This window comes from Spermophilus citellus, assembly GCF_964194105.1.
Source record: "Spermophilus citellus genome assembly, chromosome: 11".
NCBI lineage: Eukaryota > Metazoa > Chordata > Mammalia > Rodentia > Sciuridae > Spermophilus > Spermophilus citellus.
The window spans coordinates 91,677,630-91,704,396 of record NC_138192.1 but is presented as its reverse complement, the minus strand read 5'-3'; the positions used below and the strand labels follow the sequence as shown (position 1 = coordinate 91,704,396).

The following is a 26,767-nucleotide window of genomic DNA, read 5'->3' as shown; positions in this document are numbered from 1 at the left end:
GAGTTGCTTAGTACCTTGCCATTGCTGAGGCTGGCTTTGAACTTTTGATCCTCCTGCCTCAGCCTCCTGAGGGGATGACAGGCATGCGCCACCACACCCGGCTATAAACATTTTAATTACAAATTTGAACAGGTATTTCTTTTAAATTTTTAATTGTTGTTGTTTATATTATACTGTTTGTAATTAAAATCCTATTTAAGTCTTGGAGTTAAAACAAATGTATAATTTTGTGGAGGGTAGATATGACTAATTAGTACTAGAAAGTTCACCTAATTTTGAGTTAGTAACATGAACTATATTTATTATATAACTGAGGAGAATAAAGTGAGAGGAGCAAATTATTTTATTTTTGCATATTTAGTTTTATAATTGTTTGTTTTGTTTTACCTCTTCTCTTCCTGAGTACAAATGGTAGCAGAGTTGATGGATCGTTCCTAATGTAGTAAATGCTTCTGGAATACCAGCTCTAGAATGAGCCAGGCTAGCAATTAAGTTTCCTATAAATTAAACAAGAAAAAATACTTGTGTCATTTAAATGATAAACTGTGCTTTTGTACATTTGTACATAACATTAAAAAAGTTTGAGTCATAAGACATCTTAAGAAATGGTGAGGGAATGCTCCTGAAGGCGAAAAAAAAAAAAAGAAAGAAAGAAATGGTAAGGGAAAGCATGCATATAGTAAATGTGGAATAAATTTACCTAAAATTATGGTTTGATTTTTCTGTCACAGAAAGTAATAGTTAAAAGGGGGATTTTTGAAATTAGAGGTTTTCTTCCTTCCTTGGCTTCAAGATATATTTTATTTTGAGGTTTTTAGAGTGTTACTTTTAAATAAGAATGAGCATAATGACTGAATTAACATAAGATAATTTAATGTAGTTTTGCAGTTCAAATGGCTTTAAGAGTATAATTGTATTTTAAAAATCAAGCGGTATATCTCTTATAGAAGTTTAAAATAATTGAAGTTCTTACCACAAAAAGAAATGTTTGGGGACTGAAAAAAATAAAGTGATTCAATAATTAAATTTATATCTACCAACTTAATACTATTTCATTCATATTGGTGTTTTATATTTTTAAATTTTTTTGTTTTAATTATACATTACAGTAGAATGCATTTATGCACTTTGATATACATAGATGTGGTGTAATTTCCCATTTTTCTGATTGTACATGTTGTAGAATCACATTGCTCATGCAGTCATATATATACATAAAGTAATAAATAGTCTATTTCAATCTACTATTCATCCTATCCCTATATCCCCTCCCTTTTATTCACTCCCCTCTACTTAATCTAAGGTAACTCTATTCTTCCCTAGTGCCTCCATCCCTTATTGTGAATTAGTATCCACATATTAGAGAAAACTTTGAGTCTTTGTTTTTGTTTTTGTTTTGGATTGGCTTATTTCAATTAGCATGATATTCTCCAACTCCATCCATTTACCAGCAAATGCCATAACTTCATTTTTCTTTAAAGCTGAGTAATATTCCATTAAAACACACACACACACACACACACACACACACACACCACATTTTCTTTATCCATTCATCTCTTGAGGGACACCTAGGTTGGTTCCATAGTTTAGCTATTACGAATTGAGCTGCTATAAACATTGATGTGGCTGCATCACTGTAGTATGCTGATTTTAAGTCCTTTGAGTATAAACCCTGGAGTGGGATAATTGGGTCAAAGGGTGGTTCCATTCCAAGTTTTCTGAGGAATCTCCATACTGCTTTTCATAGTAGTTGCACCAATTTGCAATCCCACCAGCAATGTTTAAAATATAAATGTATTTTTACCTGTGTGGGTAGATACTTTATTGAGAAATGTATTTTTCTGGCCTACATTATTAGCCAAGGAATTCTCTGTGTTTATTGCCTCAGGATGGAGAGGGCTGGATTGTATAGCCTAAAGCAAAAGCTGTCTTAAGATAACCTGTCTGTAAAGTTAAAAAGATGTCTTTGAAGCTGGGGAACAAAAAATGGAAAAAGATGGAGGGGGTAGAGAATCTAAAAGTTCAGAGAACTTAGATTTGTAATTTTCAAAGGAGAAGGAGAAGGAACTTTGAAAATGGCTAAGACGGGGTTGAGGATATAGCCCAGTTAGTAGAGTGCTTGCCTCGTATACACAAGACCCTGGGTTCAATCCCCAGCACCACAAAAAAAAAAAAAAAAAAAAAAAATGCTAAGAGGGACTCACAGAACCTGGCACAACTGGACAGTTAACAATGGAAATCCCAGTCTCTGCAAAATTCCTATGCCTTTGGAGCCTCTTCTGGGAATCTTGTCAACTTAGACACTGAGCAGTCAATTATTTCACACTATACCCAAGGCCAGAATATCTACTTTTTCTGAGATACCACAATTATGAAAATGACTCTAGAGATGCAAGTGACTTTGGTAGCAAAGTGCAGAGAAGTTTCAGTAATTTTTGAGATTCAATTCTCCCCAGACTAGGGAAATTAATATTTGAAAGTCCTCAGAAATATGACATTTCTTGCACAAAATAGTTTGTGGAACAAAATTTTAACCCAATTGTGATTATTTTTCAGTCACAAAATTACTATAACAATGAGTTAATAAAGTTATTTAGATGAAAAAAATATTTAATAATTTCTTTTAAACATGTTTCCCTAGCTAGTTTCCATAAGAAAGTTTTTATTTGCTTAATTTTTCCCTGCCATGCAAATATACTTCATAAAAATACAATTCTATAGCATAGCAAATGGAGTTTCCTTTGCTGCTCTCAGTGATACATTTCAGTTTTTAAAAGTACTCTATTTTGTTAGTCACTGACTGTCATTCTGACACTGTTTTATGTTGCCTTGAGAGTGATGTATTAGGTCAATTAAATATCGATCACCTGTTGTGTGCAAATTGGATTTAGTATTGGAATAGATACAGTCACACAATTAAAATTGTGTCAATAACTCTTTTGGACCATGTTGGTTTGCTGTGTTCCATAGCAATATAGAGAATGCTTAAATGTTAACAAATGTGCTTAATTGGTCAATAGGTAACAAGATAGAGGTACATGAATACAAATTCATCATACTATTATAAATGAGTGTGTAGGTCTGGGTATGTAGCTCAGTGGTAGAACACTTGATTAATTTACACAAAGTCCTTGGTTCAATCCCTGCACCACAATAAACAAATTGTTGTTAGCTCATAGTTGAATTCTCATTTTAAATCCTGGGAAAATATTTAGGGATTTGGAAAAGTAATTGGGAAGGCCAAAAGTCTTATGTTCAGAGTTACTCTCCTCCTATTCAGGGTACAGAATAGATGCCTATTGTTCCATGTAGACTTATTCTAGAGTTCCATTTAGACTAACATGAGTTCATTCATCAAACTGTATGAAATGGTTTCAGGCTTATTGTTTTATTATTGCTCAAATTACAAAAAAAATCTGAAAATAATTTTATGTGAATACAATTAGTTCTAGTCATTTCTTACCTGTCAAAACAAGAGTAGTTGGCTGAACTGAATACAGACTATCAACTAAAATAGTAACACCTCGTGCAGACAAAGTAATGTGGTCCACATCTATAATGACTTTAGCTAATACAATAATCTAAAACAGAAAAGCATAGAATCATTAACACTTTCTACTCAGCTTATCTAATTAAGGTTTTATGATGGAGAGTAGTTCTGGGGGGGGGGAGGTACGGGTAAAGTGGGTATTTTATGGGATCCAAAAGAAGGGAAGCAAGCGGTGGCAGGAAGGAGTTAGAGCACTCATCCCTATTGGTCATAGCAGAGACCATAAAAGGCAGAATTGTTATTTCTATAATATTTGCAACTTTTATCTCCTTTAATTATAGACTCATAGAAAATACTTCTCCTAAAAGTCATAGGATAGAAAAGAGAGACAGAGGGGCTGGGGATGTGGCTCAAGCAGTAGCGCGCCCGCCTGGAATGCATGCGGCCCGGGTTCGATCCTCCAGCACCACATACAGACAAAGATGTTGTGTCTGCCAATAACTAATAAATAAATAAATATTTTAAAAAAAGAAAAGAGAGGCAGAAAGATAAAGAAGATAACAGATACAAATGCTTGTTAAAGGGTTGTAAAATCCGTGTGATCAGCTAAAGATTTACAGTTTAAAAAAAACTGTCTTAGATACTTAACATGTTTCTTCATTTATTCCCTTATAATATTGAATGATGAAAATAATTCTACCTACCTATCAGCCTCACAGGGTTGGTTTAAGCATCAGATGAGGTACAAAGGCAAGTGCTCTATAACTAACTTGTAAAATTCTATAAAAATGAAGAGGTGCTCACAGATAATAGAGTTAATATGAGGTAGTTGGAGCTGATACACAAAGTATTAAATTTTACAAGTCAGTAAACATTTTACTAGACCCCCAAAGTTTTAGTCTTCACTAAAAAGACACACATCAATTTGAAGTGTTAACCTCTGACTTTGTACCTGAAATGCTGCCATTGCCCTCTCAGTTTCAATTGTTGATTTAAGAAAAGGTTCAAAAATTGATATGGTCATTATTCCATTTTCCAGTATTAAGTATTGTTGAAAGCGATTGTTGAAGGCAAAAAGAGTTAATGCATAGCCTGCTCTTAAGCAAATACCCTGCAAAGAGAAGTGATGAACTTCATTTATCATATTACTCAACAGAATAGGTTGTGAATTCTTACTCATTAAAACATTGTATTCTTATCACTGGTAGTAAAATTTGACATTACTGGGGAAAACAAATAGCAGAGAGTTACCCTAGAATGTTACTAAATAAACAAAATAGAAAACTAGGTTGTCAGGAACATATGAATGGTAAGAGGAAACAATAATTTTAATTTTTTCAACTTTTTTGTTGCAACATTTGTATTTTATTTTCATTTCAAGATTTCAAAGTAGAGTTGATAAATCAAAACTTCCCTTGTATAACAATGAATTTCATGAATTGTTAGATTTTCTCATTGTCTCTTTAAATAAGTATATGTGTAAACAAAATTCATTTGTAAACTCTATTGTACTATATCCCATAGAGGAATAGGAAGAAAAAAATTTCCTATTAGGAATCTCATTTTAGATGGTTACAGTGGTGCATACCTATAACCTTAGCTACTTTAGAGGCTTAGGTAAAAGGATCACAAGTTCTAAGGCTGGCCTGGGCAACTTAGTGAGACCTTGTCTCAAAATGAAATATTAAAGAGTCAGGGGTATAGTTCAGCATGTGCAAAGACCTGGGTTCAATCCCCAATACCACAAAACAAAAATGCAAAACAAAAAATACATTTTAACATTCTGAGGCTGGGCAAACAATGAAAGTCAATTTCTCCCTTAGAATCAGTGTGCTTACACAAACTCTGCAAGTAGGGTAGATGTTCCAGAAAGACCCAAAACCTATTGCATTTCCATGTAGACAAAGTTGATGTGGCTAGGATTTTCCAGAATTTGTTATTATCCATAAATAGCTCTTTATTCAGAGGCATATTTAGCTGCTGAGCATTCCTCCATCCCTTCCTAATTTCTACAATAGGTGTGTATAAGTCTCCCACTTAATTAAGGATCACAGTAGCTCAGTACTTTCTCAATAGCCCTAAGCATACTAACATGCCCCTATGGAACAAGTAGTTTGAGACAAAATTAATACAGAGTATGCCTATAAATTTTTAACTCAACATGTAATGATTCTTAGAATTAAAAAGTATGACCATAACCAAATAAATCCTCTGGTTTAGTTCCTCAGTTCCCTAAGAGTCATTTCATCTTAGAACTGGTGCACAAAGATGTATCTATTATTAGACAAACATGGGTGAAACAAGTGGTAACATCTGGGAGGGAAGGAAGAATGCTTGAGAGTGACATAAGTGGTAGCACAAAGGGAAAGGGTCTGTATGAGGGAGAGAATAAAGAAGAGAAACATTAGGAAAGAACAGAGTAGAAGGAAACTGGGGCTTAGAGAATCATACATAAATTTAGTCTCCTTACCATATTACTTCCCATATATTTTGTTTCTGTCTTTTGCACATCACAGTAAAGTTTTACATTAAAAAAAAAAATAAGATGCCCTCCCAATCCTCCTGTGTCCCTCTAAAATGTCATAGAACTGAGACATAGTTGGTAATGTTCTTCCCTGCAGACAGGACAGCTCCTCCTTCTCTAAAATGATGCTATTCAAAGTGCAACCCATGGACCAGTGACAGTCAACACAAGTTGGCAACAGAATAGCAGACACTGAGAATAAACATTTAAAAGGAACAATTTGGGCTGGGGTTATAGCTCAGTCTATAGAGTGCTTGCCTTGCATGCACAAAGCCCTGGGTTCAGTCCCCAGCACCACACACAGACACACACACACACACACACAGGAACAACTTTTCCTTATATTTGAATACCAATATTAAAAATATAGAGACAAGGGCCGGGTGTGGTGGGGTATGCCTGTAATCCCAGCAGCTTGGGAGGCTGCAAAGGTGAGGCTCTAAGCAGCTCAGTGAGACCCTGTCTCTAAATAAAATACAGAAAAGGGCTGGGGATGTGCCCCAGTGGTTAAGTGCCTCTGGGCTTAATCCCCTGTTCACATCCCCAAATATATATATATATTTGCATCAATGGATGCTAAAATTGGTGAGCATGATGCAAAACAGAATATTTGAATAATCTCAAGTCTCACCTTAAGATGCTTGTTAATTACAAAGGGGATAATGTAACTTTATAGTGGGGAAATGTGGCAGAGAACACTTTTAAGTAATTGATGTTAAGCATTACCAGTAGTAAGACTAACGTGATTCACCTTTTGATTTGATGCACTGGGAAGGGAGTGAACTTCTACATCACTTCTGTGATATTGCTAAAATGCACAACTTCCATTTAATTATGAGAAAAATGTCAAATACAGTCAAATTTAGGGACAATTTGTAAAATAACTTTCCTGGACTCATCAAAAATACCAAAATTAGGATAGACATGAAATCATGAAAGACACAGAATGACTCAGCTTCACAAAGTAGAGACTAAAGAGATGAGACAACTAAATGTAATACACCATCCTGGATTGGATGCCAGAACAGATATATTGATAAGTAAAGTGGCATAATTTAAATAAGGTCTGCATATTAGTTAATAGTATTATATCAGTATTAATGTTCTGGTTGACATTTTGGAAAACTGAAGGATATACCACTGTACTACTTTTATACATTTTTGGAAAACTTAAAATTATTTCAAAAAATTAAAAGTTTTTTTTTAAACCATCACTCTAGGGCACTACTGGGGAAATCTGTTTCTTTATCACAAATTGAGAAGTATAACTTTGAAGTATTGGATAAAAAGTATACGACTGAGTGTTGAAAGAGCCTAAAATTAGATTGAAGATTTGGTTCAGGACAGAAGAGAGTGAGTTTTTGGCTTATCACCAAGCATTAAAATTGCTGCATTTCAAAGATGAAATATGATAATTATGAAAAATATGGAGCTGTGTTATTGTATCATTATAAACTAACGACCTACAAAGAGATCTTTTACATTTTGTTCCTTTAGTAATACATTGGAATATTTACATGGAGAAAATTTGGTTATAATTTGAAAGTATGGCATACAAACTATTTTCTTCCCAAGGAGCTCTAATATTTTGTAAAGGTATACCTTATCTGTTGAGTGAAGAAGATAAAGGACATCAGAATACATAAATCCTTCTTTCTGTTGTAATTCATTCTGCAACTCTTCATTCCTTAGGACAATACATGCTAAGGAAAATGCCACTTCAACCTAAACATGTGGTTTTTAGAAATTATTTTTTACCAAATGGCATATTTTATTATACAAACATTTATATCAGATATATTGTGGAATGATATTATAAAATCTGCTGAGGAATAATCCATTGATTGTAATTATCTGACTATTCTCTGACACAACTTCTAGAGAAATATTCTATTAATTTAAGCAAAGCTTTGTGATTTAGACTGAGATATAGCTTTTTTTCTCCTCTAGGTTTGGAGTTATTTTTAAGCCCATTAGGAGGATAAACCTTGAATATTACTGAGATTAAGTAGAATAGGTTTTAAAATGCTACACTATGCATTTATATGAAAACATTACGAATTCAAAAAACATAATTATTGAATTGTTGTGAAATATTTATACATTATAGAATCTTTTTTTGTTGTTAGCAATGAACCTTGATTTTGCTTATTTATATGTGGTGCTAGGCAAGCACTCTACCACTGAGCTATAACCCCAGCCTCTAGAATCTTATTTTTGAGGAAAAATATTGAAAAGTACTTATGTTCAAAACCCATTAAAAATACATACTGAAATATTGCTGGATGCCATTGAAGTAAACTATTTTCTCATGTCAATGCACATTTTAAAATAAAAATGTTATTTTTACATGGCATTTTCCAGTCTTAAGGAATTTCCTTATACTCAAAGTCAAAAGTAAAACCTGAAAACTTTGCTAGCATATGCTTCTTTTTTCTTAACTCTTATAATAACCTCTTCTTCATAGACAGAGAGGCCACATAATTTGTCTAGCAAATATATCCATTAAAAGAAAGATTGCTGTTTACTTACATATTTTCCTCCTTATATTGTCTATTTCTTTGTCTCCAACAGAGCCCCTACCAAATTTTGACAAGAAAATGTATGTTTTATTGTTATAATTTCCTGCCTGGTCAATTTCTAAAGCCTTGTTAAAAGAATTTGAAGAGATGTGAATGTTATTTTCTTAAGCACATTTTACTAGAAGTAAATGGAAGAGTGAATAACCCTTCAACAAAGTAGTTCTTTGTAATGTCAAGCCTTGGGAAAACCATAAAGAAGGGAAGATAATAAAGAACACCAGAGCACTTTAAATCCTTCTTTTTGTCATAATCTTTCTGTAATTCATTAGAATGCTACTTAGTGGAAGGTAGGCCTGCTTTGATGGTATAGCATTAACAATATATTGCCATGTAAATCACTCTTCCTCACTCTCCACACCAAATAGAAAGGATGTTCTTTGAATAAATAATTGAATATTCTCAGGAAAACATTTCTTTAAACAACAAGAATATAATATTTTCCTGTCATATTTCAAGAAATCATATTTTAATAAAAATTTACTACTCTTATGGTTTGTAGTGGCCTTTTTGTTTAAAACTTAAAAGATTTTCTTTAAAAAGGTGAAACTTTTATGCTTGTGAACTATGATAAACATAAAAATTATTCTAAAATGTGATCTTTATGTTAATTTTTGCTGTTTCAGAAAAAAAGTTTTGAACTTTGATATGTACCTTAATATTAGGTGAAGGGTGATTTCTTAGTAGTTGGATAAGTATAGGAAGGGCATTTTCGTCTACAACAAATTGTTGACTAACAGGATTGCTGGTATGGGCGACACCTGTAAGAGTTCACATGTCAGTGAGGTAATATTCTTTCCATCTTGTAAATGACAAAGTCAATTGTAACTTGGTATTATTGGTTGATAAGATGGTTAGTAATGTGGTTAGTAAATTACAAAAGGAAAGGCTATATCAACCCTATTTTAAGTTCTTATTAACTTATTAAGAGGCATAGTTAGGGGGCTGGGATTATAGTTCATCAATAGAGCACTTGCCTAGCACATGTGAGCACCACATAAAAATAAATAAATGAATAAATAAAACAAAAGTATTGTGTCTATTTACAACTAAAAAAGTTTTTTTTAAAAAAAGTATAGTTAACAAACATGGAGAATTTATTATTAGAATTATAGATGGATTTCTAATAGACATACAGCAAATAAATTTTTAAAATGCTATATTATCAAGGAATAACAATAGCTATCATTTATTGGAAAAAAATTTTTCTCAGTACTCAAGTGTATAATTAATATTTTCCATGAAAAGTTTATTTCTACAAAAATGACTAGGGTAAATCACTGAGTTAAGATTTATAGATTCCTTAAATTACATGTACTAAAAAAAACTTCCTATAAGTCTTTATAACCTACAACTTTATGCAGACTTAAACTAAATGGAGAACTCTGGTCATCTCTTTGTAGTGGACACACACAGTTTTAATTCTTTTTTGTCCTATAAATGTCAAAATACAAATATTAAGTTTGTATACTTAAATATGAATACAAGATTGGGTCTCTTCATGAACAATGAAAAGACAGCCACAGACTGTTATCTGGGGGAAGTTTGAAAGAATTGGGGAAATTAGAAGGAACAAAGAATACTTTTGTTCCCTTACTTTCTCCTCCATCCTCCACTGATATGTAGTGAACTAATATAAAGAAATTGATTGTGTATATGTATGTGTAAGCAACTTTGTGTATAAAATCATTTTCCAGAATTTTATGAACACTTTTAATTTATACTATAGTCTCTGTCCAAAATAAAATAAAATAAAGGAACATTTTCTTCTGTGGCTGATTACCTTGGAGTTAATGAATTTCTGCAAGTAGTTTTAATAATCAAAAAGAAAAGAAAATTTGGAACCTAATATCTATGTACTTCCTTCAGCTGTATTATTACTTTTCAGGAAATACAGTGACCTAGAAATAAAAATCTTATTTTCCCCTTGTTTGCAAGAAACATTGTGTACATTGTCAGCTCACTGTGTACATGAAGGTCAGCAAAGAACCCAAATTTTTACTTTTGGCAGGTCAATCATTGACAATTCAACATTTTCCAGGTAACTCAAAACATCAATCCCTTTGCAATAAAGGCCACTTTATAAACAAAAGAATTACTATGAAAAGAGACTGGGATGGAAAAATGTGTCTTGATATTAGGAACTCTTCAAGATCTTCAAAAAACATAGCCCTTAAAATTCAAAGAAGAGTTTTATTTTCTTTCTCTTTCTCTTTTCTTTTTCTTGAATGGCCAGGAAAAAATAGACAATTTATGAAGATTCAACAGAGCGTTGTACTGTTGAAAGCAACTTTCAGTGCATGTTAGGTATTTATTTTGAGATTGCTTTAAGTCAAAATAGTCAAGTCTCAGTTCCACTCAGAGTTCAAGAGCAAAACCAATGCAAAGTTTTTAATTAAACCTCAGATATTTACTAAGGTCTCGGAGAAAATTTTTATAAGCCTTTCTAGATTATATGTTTTAGGGCTCTAGCGGTGGGTTTCAAGAGGAAAAGATCAATTTCTACTTCTCTAACCAAGTTCTTTCTTTTTCTTAAAGATATTTAAGAAGTTGAGATTAAGTGTACAAACCAACACAAATGGATCCCACTGCTCTGATGACACTGAGAAGTGTGCCTTCAGCTATTTTACTAATTCTTAGTAAACGAACCAATGGTGCAATTCCATTCCCTTCACATATTTGATTTTGATGCATCCTGCTGTCCTTACTCAGAGCTATGACTGCTTCACCTCCTAGTAAACAAAGAGATAAGTATGACAATCCATGTGCTTATACATTGGAAGATTAATGTATGGAAAATAACTTACCAACATACTGCATTTTAGCTGATGGTGACAGAAGCATATTTATTATAAAGTTGTATCCAATCTGTTCTGCCATATATTTTTGTTGTTTCAGTGTTTGTCCTGCCAAGGCCCAAAGTGCTACAGCTCCTTGCTCCTTAACATCTATTTGAAATGCCTATTTAAAAAATTCCATTCATTCAGTGAATATTTATTGAACAATTTTGAGGTGTATATTTTATAAAATATTTATTCCAGAATTAGTTTTGTTTTTCTATTCACTAAACAAAATCTAAAATGGAAATAAGTCATCTAAGAAAGATAGTTACTAATGATAAAATTCCTACCTTTAGGAGTTTTAAGAGATATTTAGTTAAATTTTTTTCCAGAAATGCCTTCTGTATATAAGGGTTATAACTTGCCAGTGATTCCACAGCCATTGCACCTTTCATTTGGACACTAATTTGTTTCCCTTTAAAAAGAGCTACCAGGGGAGGAATCGCTCCTTCCATAGCTATAGCATTCTGAACTTCCTTATTGTCACGCCCAACCTCAGCAATTGTAGCAGATGAAACAGCTTTCAACACATCTTCAAATGAATCAAAGAACAAGTTGTGTGAGACCTTTTATAAAATAACTACCAAAGTGCAATATATATCATCATTTTCCCATATTATATTACATTTATAAAATGTTAAAAGAAATTTTAGAGTGAAAAATAGTAAAAGAAAAACTGTGGATCCATCACCTAAACATAATAAAACTTTAGATTTAATTTCATTTGTTATTTCTTATGAGGATAGGTGGATTTAGACAACTTTGTATATATTCAATATGGTCATGCTACAAAAGCAATATTCTGCATTTTTATTTACCATTAAAATATTTTCCCATTCTTTATGAACACTGATGTCTTCTAAATATTCCATTAGCAAATATATCACATTTTTTAGCCCATTCACATTTTGAAAATATGTTATTTTAAAGGTTTCACTGTTTTAATCAATTGCAGGAGAAATCTTATTAGCATGTAAGATATTTCCTTCCTGTTTGTATTTTTTTCCCTTAGCATAGTATTCCAGGAATTACTGGAATAACTCAGTACATTTCAGTAAAGTACTTTACAAAAATAATCGCATTTTAACTGTCTGTAATCAGAGTTTGAGTATTAATGTTATTGTGTCTTTTTTAACAGGTATTATCATTAAATTTGTGTGTGTGTGTGTGTGTGTGTGTGTGTGTGTATATATATATATATATATATATATGCTTGATAGGCAAAAAATGGTGTTTCATTTTATTTTGTATTTTTGGTTACTGTTTAATTTAAACATCTTATATGCTTATTAACTGGTTTTATATATTCTTTCTTTCCTTTTTTCTTTTTTTTTTTTTTGCATTCTGGGAATTGAACACAAGGCCTCATGCATGTTAATAAGTAAGCTCTCTGCTGCTGAGCTACATCCCCAATATTGTGTAGTCACTTTATATAAATTTATATCAAATATATTATTTTTATTTTGATTATTTTCTTTGCTTAGTCATTACATAATTCATTCAGCAAATATTTATTGAATAGTTACTATGTGCTAAACACTGTTCTAGGTAATAGGGATATAATGGTGAACCAACAAAATAATGTCCTTAAACTTGTGAAGTAAGATGATAGAGTTAGGGTATGGAATAGCATTAAGTTTAATATTACTTGAAAATAATATAAGACAGAGAATGATAGGAAGTGATGGGTCATTTGTTCTTGAAGTAAGGAAGTTAGGAAGACTTACAGGCCATGCTAGAAATGTAGATCTTATTTTAGGTGATAAAAAGAGTCTGAATAATTTAAAGGAGAAGATATGGTCAACTTTTTACATTTTAAATATTATCATTCTAGAAAAATTGAGAATGTAGGGAAAACCATTCATCTTATCCAGTATTCCTGCATTAGTACAAAAAAGTAGAAATTCTTCACCCATTTCGAACTCAGAAATGTTAAGAATAAAAATACTCCTCTCTTATTCCTCCCTCTGAGACAAAGGAATAAGTTTGAAGAATGAGTTATTGCAAATGCATGGCCTACATTCTTTTTAGTACTTTTTGCTGTTTTCTCAAAAGCAAACTTTCTCTCATTGAGGCTGAAGTTTTGGTCTCTGTTTGATTCCTATGTCTATCCATGTCTATTCCTATGTCCCTGCTTCAATTTGAAAAAAAGGGAAGAAGGTGTGTGCCATAAAAAATCAGCAGCATTGTGGGAATGAAGGCAAGCATGCATGCACACATGCACACATGTAAATGTGCTTGTGCATGCAACGGTATAAATACAAATGGCTAAAGCTAGATGAAACAAAGACCTAAAACAAAAGGGACCTCAGCAAGATTAAACCTGAAGAATCTAGACGTGGATATTTAGACCATGGAGATATCAACAAGGCCATTGCCTGAAGAAAATGCTTAGGAACCTACTTTGGAGCGATTTTACCTTAGTGCATGAAATCTTAGAGTGGTTAAAAATAGTCAAGAAGATACCAGAATGAATAAAATTCCTTTGCAATCCCCTATAACTTATCAACCCAGCTAATATCAAAGAGGATTATTTGTTAGATATGAGACTTAAAAGAGAAAAAATAATTAAAATTTATTAAGTTCTTCATTTTCCTTGGACTGGTAGGGCAGGAATAATGTAAACCAGTAAAGGAAAAAATACTTTTATTTAAAATTTAGATAAGGCAAAGGCAAAAAAGAGAAATTATTTCAATAATTGATTTCTATGGCTTTCTTCCAGGAACTCATACTTCATTTATTTATTCAAATTGCAGTAATTTGTGCTTTGTTCCAATATCTGGTACCGGCTGAAAGAAAATAAAGGAAAATAAAGGCTTTAAAATTTTAAATGCAAACCAAAAATTTTTTTAAAATCAAATTTAAAAAAGTAAAAAATATATGATTACCCTGGGTTCAATCCCCAGCACCACAAAAAAAGAAAATTGTATGGTTAAAAATAGGCTTAAAAGGTGATCCTCTCTAAAACTAGCCTTAATTAGTGAAGTGATAGAGGAAAACTTTGAATAGAGAGCTTTCAAATGATTTCACTGCATGATACACATTCTTGGAAGATGACACTTGCTTAAATTTGACGTTGTAAAGGAAAGCTGCCAAACGTGGAGGTATATGCCTATAATCGCAGTGACTGGAGAGGCTGAGGCAGGAGAATCACAAGTTTGAGGCTAGCCACAGCAAGTAACAAGTCAAACAGTAAAACCCTCTCTCAAATAGAAACTAAAAAGAGTTGAGATATAGCTCAGTGGTAAAATGCCCCTGGGTTCCTAAAGCCAAAAAGGAAGAAAAAAATAAAGGAAAGGAAAGCCCTATGCAATACTTCCTTATCCAAACCCTCCACTTATATTTTACCAATGTATATATTCTGTATTTATTTCTGGTGAATTGGAACACAAGATGATAAGCTGAGCGGGAAGAAAAAGGGACAAGCTTTTCCTGATTTTTTTCTCTTTCCCAATTTGAAACTTGTTCTTAAGTACGCTCACTGGAGTGAGATTATTTATGAGATTATTCTTATAGAACCTAAGAGACTATGGAGTGAAATTATTTATGAGATTATTCTTAAAGAACCTAAGAGACTATTTACAGTAGCTGTCGAAAAAAGCCTATGTCTTCTGATGTTATTGGTACTAAGGTGTACTTTAGAAACTGATAATTGACCTAATGCCTCCTAATTGCTTTAAATTTTAATATAAAATGTGTAACAGCAATTATGAAGTTCTTGTAACTTGTAAAATAGCTATCAATGAGCAATGTTTATAGTATTCACACAGACATCTATTTCGCTGAGCACATTTTCATGACTTATGCCAGCATTTCCATTTATAAAACCATCTAATTAAATGTTTTTTAAAAATGTGCTTTTAAGGGGCTAGGAATATATCTCAGTTGTGGACAGCTTACCTAGTATGTGTGAGGCCCTGGGTTCAATAAAATAAATAATGCTTTGAGAGTCAATTACTTATAAATTCAGTAGTTTAAATTCAGGTATTCCAGCTATTTAGGTTATAGATGTCTAGATGCATTAAATGTCTAGATCCACTTAAAGACAATTCTATGACACATATATTCATACAGGACAAGTCCAAATTTATGTTTGCTTCACTTAATAAATCTGATCACTTTTAAATAACAGAAGTATAGACTCACCAGAGTCAGAATTCAGAAATCTGATAAGGTGTGGGATGCCTTTATGGTTTTTTACTTCTCTTTGATTGTTTTCATTTCCTATACATAATACACGTAAACAATTCATAATATTTACTAACACGCTTTCTATGTTTACTGTCAAGAGATTTATCAGAGCTGGGATTCCATTCTAAAAATAAACAAAAAGTAATTACATTTAAATTTATTTAAGATAAATGTAATCTTAGTTTAGAAACAAGTCTATAATCTTTCTTGCTGTAAATATCTGCTTATTTACAGGACAACAATTGACTATAAATGATTGTGTCTACTGATGTGATAAATGACAGCACAATTTTGAGCAGATATTTATGGCAAGAATTCAATAAATACATTTAAAAATAGCATCTAGAACAACTTGAGGCTCCAATTTCACTGTAACATTTAATAAATATCTAAGAAGTGAAGCAACTAGTAAGATCAATTGAATATATTACACCATTTGGAAATATTTGCCATTGTGGACACTGCACTGGTAATTGGTAATTATGTTTGTGTAACACCAAATATTATTTTTAAATGTTAATATAATTCCCTAATTTTAAATGGAGTAAACATGTCGTTTCTTCTTGCCAACAAAAGTAATGCAAGAATACCAAGAAAAATGAGAGACAAGGGGACATCTGCAATGCTGAAATATAATAAATGTGTACATGTTGCCAACAGGTATGATGGAGAACTCCCATGGCCACAAATCACAGGAAATGCTGATAAAGTAATTTTCCAAATTAAGTAACTCAAGATAGAGTTAAAACAGAATGCCATGTTTGAAACAATAGGAATAGGCATTTAGAATGGTAGAACGCCAGTACTATATAGTATCAAAAATCAGAGAACCAGGAATCATGCTGAAAATATAAGTTTGGAAGAAATAGTGTATTGGTGAGGTAAAAAAGAAGAGAAAGACTTCACATTATGGAGTAGAATCTGCTTTATGAGGCACTATGAACCACCTATCTGTGTTGGCTAGGTAAAAGTAAAGCCAAAAGAACACATGCATTAGTACAAGGCATAAGAAATAGGCTTGCTATCCTAGAACATGTGTCTAGGTCCTTTCCCACATATGCTTCCTGGACCAGAAAGAATTTATCTCATAGAATATGAGTAATGATCAAAAAAGAACATATACAGGATCTCACCAAAGTATAAGAAAAAAAAATCAGAAACCCTTATAATAGATGAAAAATGATATTATGGTTTGAATGTATGTGTCCCTCCACTCCTGGCCAATTCCTAGATAGGAACTTAAGTCCCACTGTGATAGTATTAATACACAAGCTTTCAGGAAGTGACTAATTAAAGAGTCAGAAAGAAATAGCTAGGCCCTTTTTCTTTTCTACTTTCTGAGGATACAACATCATGGAAGCAGAGGACAACCCTCACCAAACACTGAACATGCTGCCACCTTGATCTTGGACTTCCCTGCCTCTCAAACTATCAGAAAATAAAGTTATATTTTTTGTTTATAAATTATCTTTGCTGTGGCATTTTGTTATAGCAGCAGGAACATATTAAGACAAATGCTCATCAGAAAAATGTTGCCACAAAGTAGATGAAAGTTGTAAACAAATGCAGTGTATTATGATCAATGAAAAAATGAGCCAAACACCACTATAAAACAAGAGTACATGGGAGAGATACTAAAACACAGAAAAGTTAATTTTTACGTTACAACCTTTTTTTCCACTTTTTTCTTTGTTTTTTTGAGAGAGAGAATTTTTTAATATTTATTTTTTAGTTTTCAGAGGACACAACATCTTTATTTTTTATTTTTTATGTGGTGCTGAGGATCGAACCCAGTGCCCCGAGCATGCCAGGCGACTGGGCTACCTCTGGAGCCACATCCCCAGCCCCTCCCACTTTTTTCATTGGTGCATTAGAGTTGGCTATAATGATGGGATTTATTACATATGCATTCATACACACAATATAACGATATAATTTTGACACTATCACTCCACAGCACCTACCCGCTTCCTCTGCCTCCTACCACTTGTTCCCTTTCCTTTACTGATCTCCATTTGATTTTCATGAACTCCCCCCACCTTTATTTTCCTTTTCCCTCTCTACCTTCTGCATGAGAGAGAAAATATACATCTCTTGACCCTGAGGGATGACCTATTTCCTGCAAATAAAATCCTATTGTGTTTATATGCCACATTTTCTTTTTCCATTCTGCTAGGCTGGTTCCATAGTTTGCGTATTGTGAATTGTGCTGCTATAAACATTGAGGTGCATGTATCACTATAGTTCTTTTGGATAAATATCAAGGAGTAGGATAGCAGGGTCATATGGTGGTTCCATCCCTAGTCTTTTGACGAAAGACTGATTTCCATAGTGATTGTACTAATTTACAATCCCATCAACAGTGTAGTAGTGTTCCTTTTTCTCCACATCCTCTCAGGCATTTATTATTGTTTGTATTCTTGGTGAATGCCATTCTGACTCATGTGAGATGAAATCTCAGTGTAGTTTTGATTTGCATTTCCCTATTTGCTAATAATGTTGAACATTTTTCATGTTTTTTTGGCCATTTGCATTTCTTTTTTTGAGAAGTTTCTGTTTAATTCATATGCCCATTTATTAATTGAGTTACTTGATTTTTTGGTATAAAGTTTTTTGAGTTCTTTTTATATTCTAGATGTTAATCCTCTGTGATTTTAGCAAGATTTTCTCACATCTGTAGGTCCTCTCTTCACATAACTAGTTGTTTCCCTTACTTACAGAAGCTTTTTATTTGATGCCATCCCATTTCTTAACTCTTAGCATTATTTCCTGAGCTTTAGGGGTCCTATTAAGAAAGTTGTTGCCTGTGCCTATATGCTGGAGTGTTGTTCTTCCATATTTATTTAGGGGTTACATAGTTTCTCATCTAATTCCTAGGTCTTCGATCCATTTAGAGTTTGATTTTTGTGTAGGGTGAGAGTTAAGGTCCAGTTTTATTCTTCTACATACGGATAACCAGTTTTACCAGCACCATTTATTAAAAATGCTGTCTTGGGCTGGGGATGTGGCTCAAGCAGTAACGCGCTCGCCTGGCATGTGCGGGGCGCTGGGTTCCATCCTCAGCACCACATAAAAAAAATAAAATAAAGATGTTGTGTCCACCGAAAACTGAAAAATAAATATTAAAAAATTCTCTCTCTCAAAAAAAAAAAAATGCTGTCTTTTCTCCAATGTATGTTTTTTGGCACCTTTGTCAAGAATCAGATGACTGTAGATGTTTGGGTTTATCTCTGCATTTTCTATTCTGAACCTTTGGTCTCTGTGTCTGTTTTTCTACCAGTACTATGCAGTTTTTGTTATTATAGCTCTGTAGTATAATTTGAAGTTAGGCATTATGATGCCTCCAGCATTGCTTTTTTGGCTTAGAATTGTGCTGGCTATTCTGGGTCTTTTATTCCTCCAAATGAATTTTAGGACAGTTTTTTCTAGTTATGTGAAGAATGCCATTGATATTTTAATGGGGACTGCATTGAATCTCAATAACTTTTTTTAGGTGTAGTTGGACACAATACCTTTATTTTATTTATTTTTATATGGTGATGAGGATCGAACCCAGGGCCTCACATGTCCTAAGCAAGTGCTCTACCATTGAGCCACAACCCCAGCCCCAAGTGTGGCCATTTTAACAATATTAATTTTACTATGCATGAACATGGGTGGTCTTCTGAGGTCTTCTTCAATTTTTTTCTTTGGTGTTCTACAGTTTTCATTGTAGAAGGCTTTCACCTTCTTGGTTAGATTTATTCCTACTTTTGTTTTAGGCTCCTGTGAATGGAATTGTTTACCTGGTTTCTTTCTCAGCACATTCATTGTTGATATATAGGAAAGCTGTTGATATTTGTATTTTGATTTTGTAATGTACTTTGCCAAATTTATCAGCTCTTGTAACCTTTGGTGTAGGTTTTGGGGGATTTTCTAGGTATAGTTTAATATCATGTGCAAACAGCAACATTTTGACTTCTTCCTATTTTTATCCCTATTTTTAATTTCTTTCTTTGACTAATAGCTCTGGCTAGAATTTATAGCACTATATTAAATGGGAATGGTGACAGTAGACATAATTTTCTTGCCCCAGATTTTAAAGGAAATGCTTTCAGTTCTTCCCCATTTACTATGACGCTGGCTTTGAGTTTTTCATATATAACATTTATGATGTTCAAGTAGCTTCCTTCTATCCCTAGTTTACACAGTGTTTTTATCATGAATGGGTGCTGAATTTTGTTGATGGCCTTCTCTGCATCTATTGAGAAGACTAAGTGATTTTTGTCCTTAATTATATTAATGTGATGAATTACATTTATTGAATTGTGTATAATATAATCATTATTGCATCTCTGGAATATAACCAAATTGTCATGGTGTATAATAATTTTAATAGGTTGTTGAACATGATGTGCTAATATTAAGTATTTTGCATCTAAATTCATTAGTAATATTAGTCTGTAGTGTTTTTTCCTTGATGTGGTCTTATCTGGTTTGGGCATGAATGTGATACTGGCTTCATACAATGAATGTGGAAGTGTTCTATCCCTTTCTATTTCATGGAATAATTTGAGGAGTATTAGCACAGGTCTTTAAAGGTTTGGTAGAATTCAGCTGAGAATTCATCTGGTCCTGGGCTTTTCTTTGTTGGAAGGCTTTTTATTACTGCTTCTATCTCATTGTTAGTTATTGGTTTGTTTAGCCTTTCTATGTCCACTTGATTCAGTTTTGGCAGATAATGTTTGTCTAGAAATGTATCCATTTCTTCTAGATTTTCCAATATAAATTGTCAAAATAATCCCTAATGATTGCCTGGATTTCTGTGATGTCTGTGGTGATTTCTTTTTTTTAATCTCTGATTTTATTATTTGAGGTTTCTCCCCCCCCCCTTTTTTTTTTTTGGTTAGTTTGGTTGAGGGCTTTTCAATCTTATTTAACTTTCAAAGAACCAACCAATGCATTGTTCCTTTGATTTCAGCTATGATCTTAATTATTTCCTTCCTCCTACTGGTTTTGGAATTAATTTGTTCTTCTTTTTCAAGGCCTGTGAGGTGCATCATTAGGTTGCTTATTTGGGATTTTTCTGATTTTCTTATATAGGCACTCAGCTATAAACTTAGTTTCTCCCTTGATTTTTTCTATCACCCATTCATCATTCAAAAGTGTGCTGGGTATGATGGCACGCACCTGTAATCCCAACAACTCAAGAGGCTGAGGCAGGAGGATCATGAGTTCAAAGCCAGCCTCAGCAACATAGCAAGGCCCTAAGCAACTTAGTAAGACCCTGTCTCTAAATAAAATACAAAAAACGACTGGGGAAGCCAGGCACAGTGGTGCACATCTGTAATCCCAGTAGTTTGGGAGACTGAACCAGGAGGATCATGAGTTCAAAGCCAGCCTCAGCAAAATCGAGGTGCTAAGCAAGTCAATGAGACCCTGTCTCTAAATAATATAAAATAGGGCTAGGGATATGGCTCAGTGGCAAAGTACCTCTGAATTCAATCCCCAGTACCAAAAATACAAAAGGACTGGGGATGTGGTTCAGTGGCTAAGTGCCCATGGGATCAATTCTCATACAAAAAAAGAAAAGTGTATTGTTCGATCTCCACGTTTGTATAGTTCCTGTAGGGTTTATTTTTTTTTTACTGTCTTTTTTTTTTTTATTGGTTGTTCACAACATTACAAAGCTCTTGACATATCATATTTCATACTCCTGTAGGGTTTTGTCATGTTGATTTCTAATTTTATTCCATTATGATCTGTTAAGATGCATGGAATTAATATCAATTTTTTGTATTTGCTAAGAATTGCTTTGTGGCCTAAAATATGGTCTATTTTGGAAAAGGTTCCGTGTGTTTCTGAGAAGAAAGTGTATTCAGGGGGCTGGGGATGTGGCTCAAGCGGTAGCGCGCTTGCCTGGCATGCGTGCGGCCCGGGTTCGATCCTCAGCACCACATACCAACAAAGATGTTGTGTCCTCGGAGAACTAAAAAATAAATATTAAAAATTCTCTCTCTCTCTCTCTCTCTCTCTCTCTCTCTCTCTCTCTCTCTCTCTTCTCCCCCTCTCTCACTCTCTCTTTAAAAAAAAAAAAAAGAAAGTGTATTCAGCTGCTGTTGGGTGAAATATTCTATAGATGTCTGCTAAATACATTTGATATATAATATTTTTCAGGAAAAAGAATCCTTATCAAGTTTATGTTTGGATGACCTATCTAACAGTGAGAGAGATGTGTTGAAATCACCCAATATTATTGTACTGGGTTCTATCTGGGGCTTTGAGTAGTTGCACCCAAATCTGAAACATAAATATTCATTATTGTTATATCTTCTTGTTAGATTATTCCTTTTTCCAGTATCTTCCTTATGTCTTCTGATTAATTTTGGCTTAAAGTCTGCTTTGTCAGATTTGAGAGTAGCTACTCCTGCTTTGTGTATGTGTGTGTGTGTGTCTGTCTGTCTGTTTGTGTGGTCCATTTGCATGGTATATCAATTTCCATTTTTTCATTTTCAGCCTGTGTCTTTTTTTGCCTATAAGGTGCATCTCTTCCAAACAACATATAGTTGGGTCTTGATTTTTTATCCATTCTGACAGCCTACATATTTTAATTAGAGAGTTGAGACCATTTGCAATCAATGTTATTCTAGAGATATGTTTATTAATTCCTGTTATTTTTATTTATTTCTACTGTGTAATTTATTCCTTTTTCTTTTTTTTTTAAGAGAGAGTGAGAAAGGAGAGAGAGTGAGAGAGAGAGAGAATTTTTTTTTTAATTTTTTTTTTTTTTTTTTAGTTCTCGGCGGACACAACATCTTTGTTGGTATGTGGTGCTGAGGATCGAACCCGGGCTGCACACATGCCAGGCAAGCGCGCTACCGCTTGAGCCACATCCTCAGCCCCATCTACTGTGTAATTTATTCCTGTTTCTAATTTGTTTAGCTACTCTTCAAGTGAGATTTGTTCATTCATGAGCTCTGGGATTTGTTTTCTATTTCTTTTTTGTGGAATACTTCTTATAAAGTTCTGTAGTTCTAGTTTACTAGTCATAAATTCTTTTAGTTTCTGCTTATCTTTGAAGGTTTTTATTTCCTCTTTAATTTTTGAAAGATAACTTTGCTATATATAGCAGTCTTGGTTGACACTTATTTGTTTTCAGGACTTTGAACACACCATTCCACGCCCTTCTGGATTTTAGAGTTTTTGCTGAGAAATTGGAAGTGATTCTGATTGGCATGCCTCTATTTGTGATCTAGTGTTATTCTCTTGAGGCTTTTACAATTCTATCTTTGTTCCGTGTGTTAGGCATTTTTATTATAATGTGTCATGGAGAGTTCTTTTTTTCATCTTGTCTACTTGAGGTTCTGAATGCCTCCTGTATCTGAAAGTCCATCTCATTCTGAAAATTTGGAATTTTTTATGTTATTATTTCCCTGAAGAAATATGTCCTCCATGTCCTCCCTCTCACAACCATTTTCAATTCCAATGATTGTTATATTTGGTCTCTCAATGTTTCCCCTGAGAGTTCTTGTATCTTTTGAACATTACTATTTTGAACATTATCTTTTGAACATTACTATTTTCTTTAATGCTGAATGTTCAAGGCCAGCCACTTTTTCTTCTAGCTCTGAGATTCTGTCTTCAGCTTGGTCTACTCTATTAAAGTGACTTTCAACTGAACATTTTACTTGATTTATTGTATCTTTCATTTCTAAGTTTTCTGTTTCATTCTTTTTCAGTATTTTTATCTCCTTACTGAATTTCTCATTCATATCTTGTACTGACTTCCTTAATTCATTTCCATGTTCTCTTGGAATTCATTGATCATTTTAATAATAATGATTCTTTTGAATTCTTTATCTGATATTTTATCCACTTCAATATCTTTGAGTCAATTTCTGGTGAAATATGAACTTAGAAATTATTGGAATTTCTTTTTAAAATATTTTTTTATACCTGTGTTGGATTTTATGCATCTGTTGGGAGGGATTTCTCTTCCACTCTCATGTGTGGTCCTTTGCAGGGCACAGTCTTTCACTTACCAAAAGATCCTAGAAATATCTAGATTGAGACCTCTTTGTAGGTGTGGTTTCCTCCAGCCTTGTGTTAATTCTATTTTTGCTGCAGTGGGTGGAACCTGGTGGCCCCACCCTGAGCCATTTCCACTTGAGGCCTGGTCATTAGTTTGAGTTTTTCTCTATTCTTTGTATAGTTAAAAACAGAACATCATTAATTTGTGTGTGGAGCAAGGTACACTGTCTTTTGTACCTTGTCAGTTTAATTCAACCACAGTCTCTACCCTGTGAACTTACAGCATTCCTTTAAGTTTAGTACCTCACAGAATAGGGTGGAAGCAGACAATGATAACAACTGATACAAACGATATACAGCATTAAAGTAAATATCCAGTTTCTACTACAACAACATTAATTCACATACAACACACACACACACACACACACACACACACAATAAATAAATAAATAAATAAATAAATAAATAAACAGGATTCATCAGTAATTGTCAACAGTAAAAACAAAAACAATAAACTATATTTGGATTTAAAATAAGCAGCAGGTGACAATTATAAATGATGGTAAGAATACAGTTAATTAAGATAAAAGAAATGTAATAGGGAGGTAGAAAAGATAATTTCAAAACATGAACCACGGAAATGAAGAAGAGATGTATCAGTTGACAATTATAATGGAGGAGAAAAAATAAGAGAAACAATAGAATTTGGTCATTAGCAGAAGGAGAGAAAGAGAAACATGAGAAACAAATGAATTCAATACAAAGCAAAACCAAAATATACAAATTAAAAGCCTAATCCTCAAAAGGCAACTCAAGACAAAAATAACTAAACAAAAAAGAAACATAAGAACATATAAGGAAAAGATTCTTAATGAGAAATGAAGGAATCATTTCCACTGAGGTGGTCAAAATAGTTGATGAGAATGGATGGTTACCATCTATGTCTTGACTGTCCTTCCATTTCTTCTTGATCTGTGTACTGAGAATAAGAGCAAGGGCGGGGGGGGGGGGGGGGTAAACACCTTGCTCTTTTTGTGTACTGAGCTGCCAGTTGGAGTGGCCTAAAATTAAAGCTGGTTGAATAAGTCACAGCTTCTCTTCTTACCAGTATGAGGTAGGATGGAATGAGAAGTACTATCACTTGGAGTGTTGTCTGCACAGACCAAATGATGCACTCTAAGGGTAGGACTGCTGCAGAGTTCTATGAGGGGAGTTACAATGTGTGGGACTTAGTTCTCATCAGGCCTTAGGGGCTTTTGGGGGTGATGTCTGCTCTGGAGAGTAGATCAACACACCCCTAGGGTATGGCAGTTGCCAATCTCTATTAGGAATTTAGATCTCAGAGGAGCCAATACTCCAGGAGCACATCCTTTCTAGGCTTAGTCCCTGAGTGTATTCACACCTGCCTGTTCAGATTCCTGACTTCTTCAGTAGGTCATGTGATCCACCAGACTCAAAGAAGAAGCAAGTTTGTATTCCCCTTTGCTTCCAACTTGAATCTCCCTGGGTAAAATCTCTGTGCTTGTTTCACTCACATTCTTCTAGGTATACCCTAGGCTGCATGACAGCCCCATGGTGGGATGGTGTTGCAGGGTTTGCTGTGATTTCCCAGCTCCACAGCAGCTGCAGCATAGCTGCCTCAAGATGGCGGTTCACCTTCCTGGTGGCCTTCTGAAAAACAGCACTTTTTAAGCACCAGTGCAAAGTACAGACTCTGGATCAGCTAAATTTAGGCTGCTTTTATGATTTGCTATTCCTCAAACATGCCAGGCACAATCTTACTTCATTTATTTATTTACTTCATTACTCTTATTTCCTCTGCCTAGCATGCACTTATCAATAGAAAAACATATGAAAACACTTCCTCATTTACTTCAGGACTATACTCAAATGTTAACTTCTTCATCAGATCTTCATACCCCCAGGTTCCACATCTGTGGATTCAACTGATTATGAATTTTAAAAAATGGGAAAAAGACGTATCTGTTCTGAATACCAATTTTTTTCTTGTCATTATCCCCTACACAATACAGCATGGCAACTATTTCCATAGTATTTACATTGTATATAAGGCGGTTTAAGCAAACTAGAAATTATTTAAAGTATGCAGGAGGATGTGCATTAGTTATATACAAATACTATGCCATTTTATATAAGGGACTTGAACATCTGGGGATTTTGGTATCTGCACAGGTCCTGAAACCAATCCCTGATCAATACTGGAAAATGTCTGTTTTTCACCAGACTTCTTCTCCCCCCTTTTCTTACTTTATTTTCCTTCTTACCATACTATATATTTGGCTTATTTGTTTTGTTTGTTGTCTTGTAACCATCAACTAGGATAAAAACTATATAGAAGCTGTGATTGTATCTATTTTATTCACTTCTATAACCCTAGCATCTGGAATAGTATCAATAAATATTTTTTTATGAATGTACTAAAATAATACCACAAAAAAGTTAAAGATATGAGTTCATAGAAACATTTCCAAAATGAAAGAATGCAAATGTATATGTTAAAAAGATATACCAAGTATAAGAAATAAGGAGTAACTAATTTTGATGTGTAAGTCCTGAACTTCACATAAGAATAAAGAAAAAGAGGTAAGGGAGAATAGCACAAAATAGTAGAAAATTTAAAGAACATATGAAAAAATAGAATAATACAATATTATGACAGAACTAAAATGAAACATACACATCAATACAGGTAAGTGACTAACTCAATAAAAAGTTAATGACAAAGCACAACCTATGTATACTGCATAGAAGAGACAAATTTATTCTAATTCTGTCAAATTACCAGTGAAACATTGTGAGATCTAAGTGAATAAGACTGACTAACCTGGAGGTAGGCCTGGATGTCTCTATTATTGCTAATATATTGACAAATGATTGGTAACAAACACTTGTAGCTAAAATTATTCCAAAAAAATAACAATAAAAGCATGAGCAAAAGCAGATTAAATATGAGCACAAAGAAAATAGAACACAAACATAATTTTGCACAGGTAGAATTTAAGGTAAAAGTATTAAGCTTGAGAAAAATGTACATTTTATATTGCAAAAGACTCAATCCATAATGAAGAAGCAACTATATAAAACCAAAGAAAATTATATAAAGGAA

General features: G+C 33.5%; 2 protein-coding genes across 4 annotated transcripts in view; one reads left to right on the top strand and one right to left on the bottom strand.

Annotated features, from left to right (window-relative positions):
- The window catches only part of OSGEPL1 (O-sialoglycoprotein endopeptidase like 1), a 39,561-nt gene extending 27,708 nt beyond the window's left edge, over positions 1 to 11,853 (top strand). Inside the window, exon 10 of one of the 2 annotated variants that reach the window (XM_081260921.1) lies at positions 11,135 to 11,853. The gene's annotated coding sequence lies outside the window, so the exon portion shown is untranslated. Of the gene's footprint in view, positions 1 to 8,591; positions 9,134 to 11,134 lie in introns of those variants that run through there. The other variant, XM_081260920.1, reaches the window with a different exon arrangement.
- ANKAR (ankyrin and armadillo repeat containing) overlaps positions 1 to 26,767 on the bottom strand; it is a gene marked incomplete at its 5' end in the record, with an annotated part of 80,123 nt that overhangs the window by 5,161 nt on the left and 48,195 nt on the right. For both annotated transcript variants that reach the window (XM_081260914.1, XM_081260915.1), the window contains 9 exons: positions 388 to 497; positions 3,467 to 3,584; positions 4,446 to 4,604; positions 7,620 to 7,742; positions 9,251 to 9,357; positions 11,167 to 11,328; positions 11,404 to 11,557; positions 11,727 to 11,968; positions 15,583 to 15,751. In XM_081260914.1, the coding sequence (XP_081117040.1) occupies positions 388 to 497; positions 3,467 to 3,584; positions 4,446 to 4,604; positions 7,620 to 7,742; positions 9,251 to 9,357; positions 11,167 to 11,328; positions 11,404 to 11,557; positions 11,727 to 11,968; positions 15,583 to 15,751 (1,344 nt within the window). The remainder of the gene's footprint in view (positions 1 to 387; positions 498 to 3,466; positions 3,585 to 4,445; positions 4,605 to 7,619; positions 7,743 to 9,250; positions 9,358 to 11,166; positions 11,329 to 11,403; positions 11,558 to 11,726; positions 11,969 to 15,582; positions 15,752 to 26,767) is intronic.